The 12,925-nt window shown below is 41.0% G+C and overlaps 1 protein-coding gene across 1 annotated transcript in view; it reads right to left on the reverse strand.

The window, feature by feature from the left end:
• VPS13D (vacuolar protein sorting 13 homolog D) overlaps positions 1-12,925 on the reverse strand; it is a 3,263,180-nt gene that overhangs the window by 492,498 nt on the left and 2,757,757 nt on the right. The window contains exons 57-58 of the mRNA XM_069610908.1: positions 9,627-9,735; positions 1,140-1,319 (exon numbers count right to left, since the gene is read on the reverse strand). Of these exons, the coding sequence (XP_069467009.1) occupies positions 1,140-1,319; positions 9,627-9,735 (289 nt within the window). The remainder of the gene's footprint in view (positions 1-1,139; positions 1,320-9,626; positions 9,736-12,925) is intronic.

The raw sequence follows: 12,925 nt of genomic DNA on the forward strand, positions 1-12,925 counted from the left end.
CTGTTGGGGTTGAAAGACAGGGGTACAGGCTCTGTGATGTTCTGCGTGCACATTTGGGAAAAACGGTCTCTGTTCAAATATTGACAAGGTGGATGGAGTGGTTATTACCAGTAGCTCTGGAGGACTTAAACTTTTCCTGGGACTGGTCTTTTACAACAAAGAGATCATACCCATCAAAACATGCACCGTACTTGTTCTACCATGAAGCTGGACACAAATTCTCCTTCTGTGAGGGATGCACTGAGTAGGATCAGTCACACAGGATCAATGGGAATTACTACTACTAAGGGGGTTACAAAGTAACTGGTTTGTCTCTAAAAGGTGATGATTCTTGGCAGGTATTTGGATGTAAGCTATATGAAATTAATGTAGGTGACTAAGGGTTTGGTTTTCAGCTAATGCTGCTTTGAAAGGGCATCCTTGAGATACTGACTTCAATCTAAAACATTATTTTTGCTAAGTCCTCTATAGTTCTTACCTTTGAATAGGAGATGCATGTGCACACCACTATTCTTAAGATTAAATCACACACTAGGAGTCTGCCCTGATAAAGCCACACACTGCCAATGCACGGGCACACTATCCAAAATAATCTGATCACACTTAAAGACGCTCTATAAGGCATTCAATATATCAATGCCGAAAATCGAGTTGCCACAGGGTTGTTTAAGCCATCATGTAAGCCGAAGTCACCCATAAACATTAGCTGGCCCACATTTGGTACATACCATATATGCAATTGAGTTATATGTACAGCTGACCCCTATGTGTTGGTTGACAAGCTATAATGATAATTCATATTGTGGCCCAGTGAGACCCTAGAGTCTCTGACAAAGCTGCTTTATTTCCTGTATGCAAGTTACCTGTATCACACTGTTCATACAATGGGACACTTCCCTTTCTTACAGATAAACTATATGGTAGTATCACATTCTTGCACTCATGTATCTTAAGCCAAAGCAATGAAAAGCAGTGTATCATGTGTCACCACACCATCCTTTTAAGTCTGTATTGAGAAAACTGAATGACAGGTGATCTTACATATTGTACTATTTTAGCATCCATGACTCTGCCTTTGTACTATAAATTTAGATGATTGAAAAAAAGAGTGTGTTCTGCAATTGTGAGCTACTATTTACCTGAAGAACCCGTGTTGGTCCATCTGGAATGACTCTGACAGACAGCACTCCAGACCCAGGTCTCATCTTCTGGTTAATGAACTGTTGTTCTGCTGGAACAGAACCCAAAAGTTCAAGAAAGGCATCAGGACCCAAAACTGCCTCTGCGCCATCATACAAACCAGAAATTCCTCCTTTTACCTACAATTGAAATAAATTAATAAAATTAATAAGTGCATGCTTAACAATACAAGTTACGCAGTTCTTACAAGAAAACCTTTAGTGACACCACTTTGCAGAAACATTTGTCTTTGTCAAAAAAAGTACAAGTCAATTACTCATTTGGCAACAACTGATAAGGTTTTATTTTCTCTCGGTAAAGGTTCATGAGGTATTGATACAATATATAACTTAACATGTGTCTGGCCATAGATTCCTCATCAAGTGCACCAGCTGGAGGTTTGGTGCATCATTAATCAGTTTACACGGTTGCAGTTTTTAATCATGAAACGGAGCAAAGGAAGAAATAGGAAGATGAGAGAGATGGTACATGGTTATGATTTTTTACAGCTAGAATAATCCAGATGAGAGTTAGTAAAACTCTTGCTTTCTCCAATTCTGGAACTCACCCTTTATATTTTCACTATCGGAACAGAACACCAACAAAATGCTAGAGGTTTACTGGGTAGAAAGAGGCAGCATTAAATTCCTCTTTTCCGTGCAGTTGATAGTAGTACATACATGACTTTGTAACAGTCCTATATGTAACAAAAGCATATGTTAAGGAGCGTGCCTTTAAAAAACCATGCCATCAGCTAAATTACCAATTCCCCTTTACCTACAACTGGAGAGTCCCCTATCCCAAGAAGTATTGAAGTCTGCTATCACTAGGTCCTTAACAGCCTTTGAACAGATATTAGACATTAATTCAGGACAAAGACACAGAGGGTTGATCCTGGTAATGTGCAGTAGTAACAGTAGAGTAAAGGCATACTGTGAACATCGAATTCAAAAAATGGGCATACAAAACACACAAAATATACAGGGAAAACTCTCTGGGTGTTAGCAACACAATATTTAAAACACATTTTGAGGTGTTAATTCTTTGTGGTCTCATTTTCAAAGGTGTCAAAAGAAAACGTTCAAGTCTCCAGCACACTCTAAAATCAGGCTGGCACTGACCAAAACCAAGTATCGTAATTAAGGATAATAAATCAATCTTTTTAGGCGTATACCATTTACACAAAAAACTACATATTATTTTCCTTTGAAAAATGATTACATCAACAACGCAAATCCTTAAAATCTCTCTATGCTGCATTGTTAAATGATGGTGGTAAATGGTGAAATCTTGACATATTAATCTTCGAGCCTGGGAATTACATGCACATAGCATATACAATTCCTCAGTAAAGTGCAAATTCATTTAGGGTAAAAATACTTTGACAGTGCTTTTCACGTGCTTTGCTTCGTCCAATTGATTATCAACTTGAAGATTAAAATTCCTGTGACTTCTCTTGTAGTTGAGGGCTAAATATTAATCATATCTCTTGCAACCCAAAGAACCCAAACTTGTCCAAGTTAAATATACTATACATTATCCATTCATAGATTTTGTAATTCTTAATACACAAAATAACAACCTTTTTTTTTTATTGTTATGGTTTGATTAAGAACCTTACATAAAATACAAAAATAGAAAGAGATAGATGTAAAAAACAATTCATACAGAATAATAAACATCAAATTGCGTTTGATGATTTCTATAAAAAAGGAATTCATATACATTTGTTGCCCATGGTGACTCTGAAAGATGATCAAAAAATGTGGTCAAGGATCTTGTTCACTCTCTTTTCTTACATCATCCAATCTCAATCTACCCTGGCGTCATGGAAAATTTTGCACATGGTCCCTAATTTTAAAAAGGGAGACAGGGAATCGCCGGTCAATTATAGACCGATATCCTTGCTCGATACTTCCAGCTAGATTTTCTCTGTGTTAATTCTGAGAAATCTGGAGTCTTGGTGTAGGAGGTGGGGGTGTTGAAGACCTTTTCCAATCTGGATTTAGGAAGGGCATGGGCGTTTCTCTTAATATTTTCACTTTACCTTTATTAAAACAGGAAGCAAAGGATAAAAAGAGACGGCTGTACTTAACTTCGATAAACCTCACACAAGCATTTGACAGAGTCAACCGATCCAATCTCTGGAAAAAATAATAGGCCCTGGGTTGTTCCTGGTATCTGATCTCCATATTGGAATATCTAGACTCTGTGACTCAATTAAAAGTTGTCCTAAATATGAAGGGTGAGATATCCGGCCGGATACCTACATTTAGGGGAGTTAGGCAGGGATGTGTTCTTGCGCCAGCCTTGTTTAACATCTATATTTCTGATTTGCGAAGGAGGCTGTCGGGTGGATGCTCCATCACTCCCAAACTTGGACAAACTGTAATAAAACATTTGATTTTCACTGATGATATTCTTCTGTTGGATGTTACTGCTGTGGGACTTCAGTGAGCACTAAATAATTTAATATTGAACTTGAAAGAGTTGTATCTGGAAGCAAACTTTACAAAAACAAAGATCATGATCCTGGAACCCAAGCGTAAAAAGCTAAACATTACATAGTACTTGGAAACGTATCCCTTGGAAGTGATGTTCTCGGTTAAATATCTAAGGGTGATCATCAGTAGCTTTAGTCATAAAAGAGGCATGAAGGAGTTTTTGCATTTAACCTCAGCCTTTGCCACTCAACTAAAGAAAAGTGACTTAAAATATGGCTGCCCATGCTGCAGTACTATAAAGGGAAGATAATCCATGTCTTACGTATAGTGTGGAAGCGTGCAATTGCAATATTCCATGGCCTAAAAATGAAGGGAGTATTTGGAAAAAGGTCCTAAATCTCCCTATTACTATAGCAATAGACATGGGGAGATTTAGGACCTTTTTCCAAATATTCCCTTCATTAGGGATGTCTGTGGTTCATTTTGAACTGCAACTATTATCCCTGTCCGTCCATATTGACTGGAAATCCCTTTCACTATATGCAAAAATGATGTCCCTCTTCTTCGAATTCCTTGTTCTGCATTGTACACGATTGTTTAGCGAAAAAGTCATGTAGAGCTTTAAATAAATGGGTAAAGCTTTGTGATTCTATTTTGGAAACAATAACTTCTAATGCATGGCTGGTGGAAAATCAAAAAGAGCTTGCGTAGGAAGGAGTGGTTTGATACCATCGAGGCAGGTAAAAGAAACATTATTTGGACACTCTTTTTTGTTAGCGAAGCAAGTTGATACGATTTTACCATGTCTAGCGACATTTTCCAGTAATTAACTTGGGAAGAAGGAGCAGGCAATTGGCTAAATGACGACCCACAGTTTTGTAGGCTCTGTAGAGATAGAAATGAGGTTGAAACCAAAAAACATATTTTGTATGTTTCTGGAAGGGAAGAGAAACAGATTTCTACTCCCGTTTTATTTCTTGTTTGTCGACTCACACCTATGTAAATTTAAGGCCCAATATCCTGGTAGGGGAGACTACTTCTTTGACAATAGCTGCTACTAAATATCTATTCAGCACTTAAGGTCTTTTAGAGTTGTATTAGTTAGGTCTAACAATTTCTCTTCCTCTTATGTGCAATTGCAATTATTTTTATGTTAGGCAATGTATATGCATTTCATTTTATAGAAATCAAACGCAATTTGATGTTTAATATTCTTTATAGATTACATAACTGACTTTTTTCTATTTTTGTATTCTTTTGTGAAAGTTTCTTAAATCAACCATAACACAATAAAAAAAGATCAGATACCTTCTCACAGACCTTCAATGTTGGATCAAAACCGCTTCGCCACCAAACGTTGATGCAAACGTAAATCTCCATATAAGTTTGTTATATTGAGATAGCAATTGTTTCTACACAGATACTCCAAGCTATTCAACTTCTCATATGCAACAGTGCACTTTAAAAGAGAGAGAACACTCAGGCGGAACATTGCGCAATTATGGGGGTCGGAGCGCACACCTAGCTACGATCAGTGGGTCACGGATGTGGACATTTGCACTGTAATGGAACACCGAGTGTTCGCGGCGAGGGGCTGCCCGCAAAAAGCGAACAAAATATGGAGTCCGTGGGAGGAGGTCAGCTAGGCGCTGATGCGGCGCCACAGGTACAGAGTTTGAGTGGGGTTCCGCAACGCCGTATTGTGCGAGCCAGATATGAACAAACTGTGCCATGAGTTTTCTTTGCCAATACTTGACGGTCCGTTGGACTGTGGTCCCTGATGATGTTTTTTTTTCTTGAGATGTTTTGTTTTTTGTTTATCTCCCTCTCTCTCTTCCTTTATTTACCTCCAGGATATGTTGAGTCCACATGTGCTTCCCCTCTCTTCACCCCACCTCCCCTTTTTCCCCCCACCCTGTAATGCAGAGAGATGATTGTAATGTCTTTATGTTCAAAATCAATAAAATCTTTGATAAAAAAAATAAAGAGAACTCTTTTTACCATTATTAAAAATCATAACAAATCATTTGGCTATTATTTACAGACATAACATGGAATGTCATAAAAGCTGTGTAGCCATGGATCAAATTCTGCAGTGCATTAGGTGTACAGGTTAATACAGACACATCATCTGCATAGGCCAGAAGATGTGCAGACTTAAAAAGGGGCATCAGCTGTTCGCAATAAAGTTCTTTTTTTTTTTAATGATTCACATACAAATAAAGTAACACTGCCATAACACAGCCCAGTCTATTACATAAATTGATTTGGCCCAAAGTGTCTTAGATTTGAAATGTTCAGAGTCTGTGGAGTTGAAGGAGAGATGGTAAAGAGTCTTTGGGTGTTGTGATGAATCTAGGGTCTTCGTCACTTCTCCCCATGGGGGAGCCACCCCCTTTTCCTGAGGCTAAGGAGGTGAGCCTGCTAAGACCAGGGGTCTGGGTAAATGGGACCACACTGGGAGTGACTCCCCTCTTAGGGACAAGGACTCCCATTCCGATATGGAACTTCCAGTATAGAGAACATCATCTGCCTTCATGCGAATTGGAAAAACTGTTCTAACTTTTGTTCTGAATACTTCTGTTCTGAATCCACCAAGTAGTGCTATTTCCTCACTCTCTTTGGTTTCAGGAAACGCTGGTTCCCGCTGGACTCCATAGTCAAAGAGGAAAGACGTAACCCTTTTGTTTTGTATGACGTACAAAAACCCAAGAGAAACTTTGAATCAAGAAGATTGAACCTTGCGCAGGGGAGGAGCTCTGACATAAGTACGTCATCGAGGGCCAGAGGGCTGTGGAGCTGGAGAGCCAGCGGTAGCCCGAGAGCTAGAGAACGCCAGAGGAGAACGGCTGAAGCCCAGTGTACCGAGCAGTGGAGCAACTGCTGCAGGGACGGAGTCACAGAGACCGTCCCGTTTGGTGGCATGACCACAAGGAAGCCATGGTGGGCCCGGGGCCAAATAAACAATGCTGAGACCAGGCAAACCCGTAGGAACAAAACCTCCCATTTGCCAAGATGTGCAGAGTTTACGGAAGTGAACAGACACAGAGAGTCGGTGATAGACTGGAGAAAACCGAGAACCAGAAAAGGCTAAGCTGCCATATCCCTGTCTCCAATCCTTGCGAACCAGCTCAGCTCAAGAGAAGAAATCCAAGTGGTTCAGGAAAGGGGCAGGCAACTGAGACTGAATGAACTGTATGAAAGTAGGTACAATACCGGTTACAGGAATTTGAAAAACCTGAAGTATTGACCATGGGAGAAGTCACAAGAGTTGTTTGATATAAAGATTGGAGCGGGCTGATAGTGCCCTATGAGAGCTTCCGAAAAGAAACATTGGGGAAGCCCACGGAAGTTGTATGATATAAAGAGTGAAGAGTGTTGGCAATAGTCTACGAGAGTCATTGGTAAGTACGATGATGACGGGAATCTGAGAAACCTGAACTACAATTGTTCGGGAGAGAACCTGAGAGTTGACCAATATAAAATTTGAGGTCAAGAGCGCTTTATGAGAGACACAGAGACTAGTTTTGAATTACCATTCCTGGCCCCACATACTTCCTCTGATATTTTGGCTTATCTTCGATCGGATTGAACACCCTTCCATAATGGCTGACCCATGCAAGTTTGTCTACTGTGTTTTCCCTTATGGCATCCAATGGGGTGTTGAGGGTGTTAAGGTTTTTCCAGACTTCACCAATTCACTTGTTTGATATGCTCCTCGTCATTAATTCAGAGTCCTCCTGGAACATTCTTGCTTTCCTTACCCCGATCCAGTTCTTATAACGTTGCTTTCTACTTTTAATTTGCCCCATGATGTTCGGGCTATTAAATTTTGTTAGACACTTCAAATCACGGCTCAGTAGTTGTCTCAAACTAGGTCATGATAATAGCAGTGTTTATGCTTGAAAGATACTTTGCAGACAAGTCTCCCAGTTTCAATAAAGGCTTTTAGGAGTTTAGCATACTCTGTGATGTTACTCTCATTTCCCTTTCTGGGTGTAGTTGACATTAAAAGCTGTTGCGTCAATACTTACATTTTTCCTACGTCCTTGTGTAATTGTTAAAAGGCATGGCATTTGTTTTGTGGAAGGGATGAAGTTCTCCTAGCTATTCAGTTAAGTATGTTATGGTCACTGTTAGTTGTTGCAGTGACTTTCAGCGAGGATATCCAAGGTAACAGATTTCCAGAAACAAATATGTAGTCCAGGACCATACTCTCCACCAAGTGCAAGTGCAGACACGTCCCCTGTGGTTTGATAATTTCATATATGGAGATCTCAATGAATGGATTCCCTAAGTCCACCAAGTCCCCTTTTCCGCTTTCCTGTGTGACTGGTCTTTTGGGTGTAGATGGTTACACTGCTGTTCTGATATAACCGACATGTTGAAGCCCCACAAATGATGACCATAGGGTCTTCCAAGTCATCTCTCAGTTTGTCCAGTTTTCCCAAAATAGTCCTGACAAAGTGGCAGACTAAATGGCTGCCGAGTTCCAGTAAATATTACAGAGCATGAACCAATCAAGTTTGTTTGCCCATAGCCCATTACATCTCAGCTTTGTCATTTGTACATAAGGGGCTAAGTTCCATGATGCCAAGATTTCAAACAAGGAACTGATCTTAACCAGTGTCAGAGGCCCTGAAGCAAGCCTTCATTTAACAACCTTACAGCTGAGGGAGGACGACACTGAATCCGTCAAGGCCAGGGGCGTCTCAAATCGATGTTTCCTGCAAGCACACAATTTCATGGTTATTCCAGATAATCTCATCTTCTCCAAACAAGTGCTAAAACCCCCTGGTGTTCCAACTAGATAGCGACCACTTGTCTGGACCTTGTTTCAGTGATGGTTAAGGTCTATTCTTGTTAACCACCAAGGCTTCAGTCAGCCAATGCCAAGATACGTCCTGTAGCTTCTCACTTTCAAAATTATACAGAGCGATACTTGTCTTTCAGTGTTGACCAGGTTACTGACGATTATCTGAAGCGGAGCTAGTTCCCCACTCCGCCTTTTGTTTTGTTCCCTCTTGCATGGAGTCAGCCTCTTTTCGTAATTGAGTTTGTGACTCCCTGTTCCACCTCTTAGTGAACATTTGATTCTGCTCCGTTGTCAGCCTAAGGCTCTTAGGGGTGTTTTCGCCATACAAAGAGAATCCCAGGTCGAAGATTGCTGATGATTCCTATAAGATAGCTTTCTTGACTAGGTTGTCTTCAAAATAAACAATAACTTTGTTCAGCCTCTGTTCAGTAGGAAATGCCACCCACGCAATATAAGTTGCAAGTCACCTCAATCGCGGGACTCGAAGTGTATTGTGTCTATTTAATGTTAGACCGTCCCCTGATTTTTTAACTCTTTTGAGGGCTAGTCCTAGGGTCCAGTCGACCCCTTCAGGGTCATTAGGTTCAATGGTTTTCCTTCCAGCTGTGTTATCTCCTCTCTTCGGTGCAGCAGACTCTCCGACTTGAATCCTAAAGCATTCACCCCTGTCGATCTTTAAATGATTTAGTGAGCTATTCAAAATTGGTATAATGATAAGGATATGGGAAAAGTGAAATAAGGACATTCACTTCAAGAAAAATAAATACTGTGGCCTATGAAAAATTCATATTCGTATGAGAGGTTACAAGGAATTAAATAAGTGTTTTTGGGAAACCCGAGAGCGTAGTCCATGAACATTTTAAAGTTGAAAGGATAACACACATTATCACATCTAAATTACGGACACTAACAAATTTGATTAGCAAAACTGGGGAAGAATGATCTAAGAATTCAAACCTTTTAAACAACAGGAGAGCATAAACGAATTACATTTGTAAAAATACTCACAACATGTGCAAAGTGTAGTATTTATTTAAAGAGACAGTGCAGGTGTAAAACAGAGTTATTTGATTGTTGTAGAACTAGATTGACATAACACACCCTAAGCGCAGTATTCACCAGCAGCACTGCATGTGTTTACAATTAATACAGGTATGTAATTACTTTTATATATATGCAATACTAACCTGTACAACTAACCCACTTAAACCACAGGTCAACTTCCCATCTCGAAAACACCATGTTTGTGTTGTACTGCGTCGGCGATCTGGCTTTCTAAGCATTAGAGGCTCAAATCTACAAAAGGGGAGAAAATACATTTATGATTGTTATTCAAAGCATTATCATAAAGCAGGTCAACTACATCATCCTGATGAGCTCCAGACATTGTAAAAAGCTTTCCATCCTAAAGAGATGTGGTCGGAGGCTGACAAAGTTATGTCTATATTCATAGAAAGTATTGAAAATAACAGTTGCAGCACTAAATGTCTGAAATGAAACCTAGTATAGAAGAAGAATGGTTGGAGGTTATGGTCTAGCTAGTTTTGAAAGAATCATTTAAAGTTAACAATTTACAGACATTGCTATGACAAGGCTTACAACATATTGAAGGTTCCAAATGTGCGCTACCTGGTTTGGTTTCCATCACCAACAAGTCAATTTCGCCTGCCAGCCTACCAAGGCAGCATCAGATGCACTTCTTCGTCCAAAGCTTGCTGGCTGCCTTTTCCGAGCTAAAGGCTTTTTCAAATTCTGTTCCTTTTCTATGCACCTCTTTTCCGTATATCTCTTTTCCACACTAATCCTTTGGATTTTACCTTCTGTTATTCTTTAAGGATGCCAATTTTGAGAAACAGACTGCACGATGAACACTCGTATTGTCTCTCCAACTTGGACAAACTCATGGTGGGACATCCATCATTCGGTCCTGGACATTCGGTCCAGTTAGGACCGAACATTGTAAATACTGAGGTGAGATTAAAAAGCAGGTCACACGCACCGTACACAGGATTACAGAATTAGTATGGTTGTCCATTACCAACATTCATTCTCATTCCTTCTCCTGTGACACTGAATTGACATTCATGGAACTACAAAAGCTTGTGAAAAAAGAAAAAAACACAGCAATGGGTCACAGAATGAAATCCAAAGAGGCAAGTGTAGAGGAGGAGCCAAATACCTCTACTGGAAGTTCCGCCCCTATTGCGCCTATCTGTTGGCAACCTGAATTTACTACATGTGCGATAACAATGAGAATACCTATACCGCGAAAAAGTCCTTGAAACAAGGTATCCACTGAGAAAACCCTATATTTATCTGCAGAGAAATAATCTTCTGAAGGAAGTTCCGGAAAAAGTGTGAAAATCAATGAAAGAGGACTGGTGACATCACGTGAAGCAGAGATGAAACACCCAGAAGAGATGCAAATGAAGTAAGAATATAGACCTTATAGAATCTGATAACGAAATAGTGAAGTAAGAAACATTTCGGGAGCAAAATGAAGATTGCACGTGCGAAGAAGCACCGAAGAAAATGCAAAGCCATTTTACTATTGTACAGACGCAGTAACACAAGTAGACAAAGTAATGATAAGGAAGGCTATGTAGTGAATAGATTGCAGGCGATGAGCCAATGTACATACATATGAATGTATAGAATCTGGATGTTGCACAGCGCATTTTAGTAAACTTGAACCCCTTGAATGAACGGGCTGGAAGTGTGGCGCAGCAGAATAAGAATAGCTGATGGCGAAATAAGATTCGAGAAAGGCTTGCCTGGCCTAGTGTCAAAAGTCGGGGCCACCGAGAGCCTAGTTGTCTACTCGTGAAGATACATGAACGTGAGAAGCAAGCTCAGCTACTGTTTGCGGTGTAATGAAAACCTCTGAGGGTGCCAAGATTTCTTCATTTAATAGTATTAAATGCAACGAAGGGCTCAGAAACGTGGTCTCCAGTCACATGGTCAGATGAAAATAGACTTGGGGCGAGCTACACTGAGACCAGAAGATAAGACCATGCCACACTCCGTTTTATTCTCAGGCACAGTGAGCTTCTACAAGGCCGAGTTCAAAGAATTAACTGAATGGCAGACCGCAGGCGTGATGATGGATGTTAGCACCTGTGGTATCAGTTGAAAGCTGCTAGCGAGTGGAATATTCCAGAAGGGTACAAGCGAGCCAACCAATTATAGAGGGCCACATATTAAGGAGCCCTTTAGATTGAGAAGCCAATAGTATGTTGTGTATTAGACTGAAACGCAAATGACTTGCACTTGGGATGGGCTTAGTTGTCCACCTGATCTAGGAGGCCCAATCACGTCACTGTATCCCATAGAAAGTATATGTAGATGTTCCCTGCTGACGAACCACAACCCCTAGTAGGTTTTCTTACTTTGCCACGTATCCTGACGTCACACATGATGAATATTTAGTATAAAAGAACTGTTTTTTGTGAAATGCTTTGAGATAGTTCTGTGCGGCGTCCGATGATGTCCAGCGTACTCCCTGTTTTAAAGACTTGTGATTAAAACATCCTTGATTTTTGCCAACTTCCTGAGTCAGTCTGATTATTGATGTACGAGTAAGATCTGCATCCCCATCCATCTCAGATACTGTTACCTCGTCTTAAAGGACCCGTTCCCCGGGTTCACAATGTTGCAAGAAACAAACCAATCATCACTTTATTTCCGCGGAACGCCATTAATGTTTTGGTCCCTCGTTGGAAGGAAGAGTGGACATCAAAGCGCAGAGCAAAGCGGGAAACAACGCTTTACAGCTTTCTGGTTGATGAATGAAGGGTACAGAGAGAAGAAATTCAGCCCCCGCGTGCCTGCAAACACCCTGTGGGACGCCAACACCCGCACCCTTACCCCCCCACGGGCTTTGCCCTTGCGGGAGAACTGCTGGTCTATGGAGGTATCGACGAGTGGGAGGGGCAAATGCCAACGCCTACACCCTTTTCCCCGATGGGCTTTGCCCTAGTGGGGGTGTAAGATTCAGAACAGGAGACGGTATTATGATGCCAAGTGATACTTTATTTTTAATTAAAGTGTCCTTCAAAGGTTGTTTGTTAGAGTTATGGACAGTTGCTTCACTGTTGAAATCTTGGAGTCAGGCTACTCCTTTTCAGCCTCCTCCTAGTTACTCGAGCCTGGGTAAGCCCACCAGTCGCTTCCTCTCTCCTCTCCTGGATCAGCTTTCTGAAACGAGCAACAAATGCTGGATTAGTCTTTGTTCTTTTATCCCCTGTAGGTGGCTTGATACTGGACCAATCAGGGATGATCCATGCCATCCACTTCCTGATTGGATGGTAACGTGAGAGCCTTCCTCCTATATGAGCTGCCGTCCAATAACCTGCTGTTGCTGCTCCCGAGCATTGGGGTGCTCCTCCCACCCAGCTCCTGACACCTCCGTGGCCATCAAGACTATGGCGTGCGCGCTCATACCCTGGGTCTGGTATTGTTATTTGGCATTTAAAAAGCACTTTAT

This window comes from Ambystoma mexicanum, chromosome 8, assembly GCF_040938575.1.
Source record: "Ambystoma mexicanum isolate Mex_15411 chromosome 8, UKY_AmexF1_1, whole genome shotgun sequence".
Classification (NCBI taxonomy): domain Eukaryota; kingdom Metazoa; phylum Chordata; class Amphibia; order Caudata; family Ambystomatidae; genus Ambystoma; species Ambystoma mexicanum.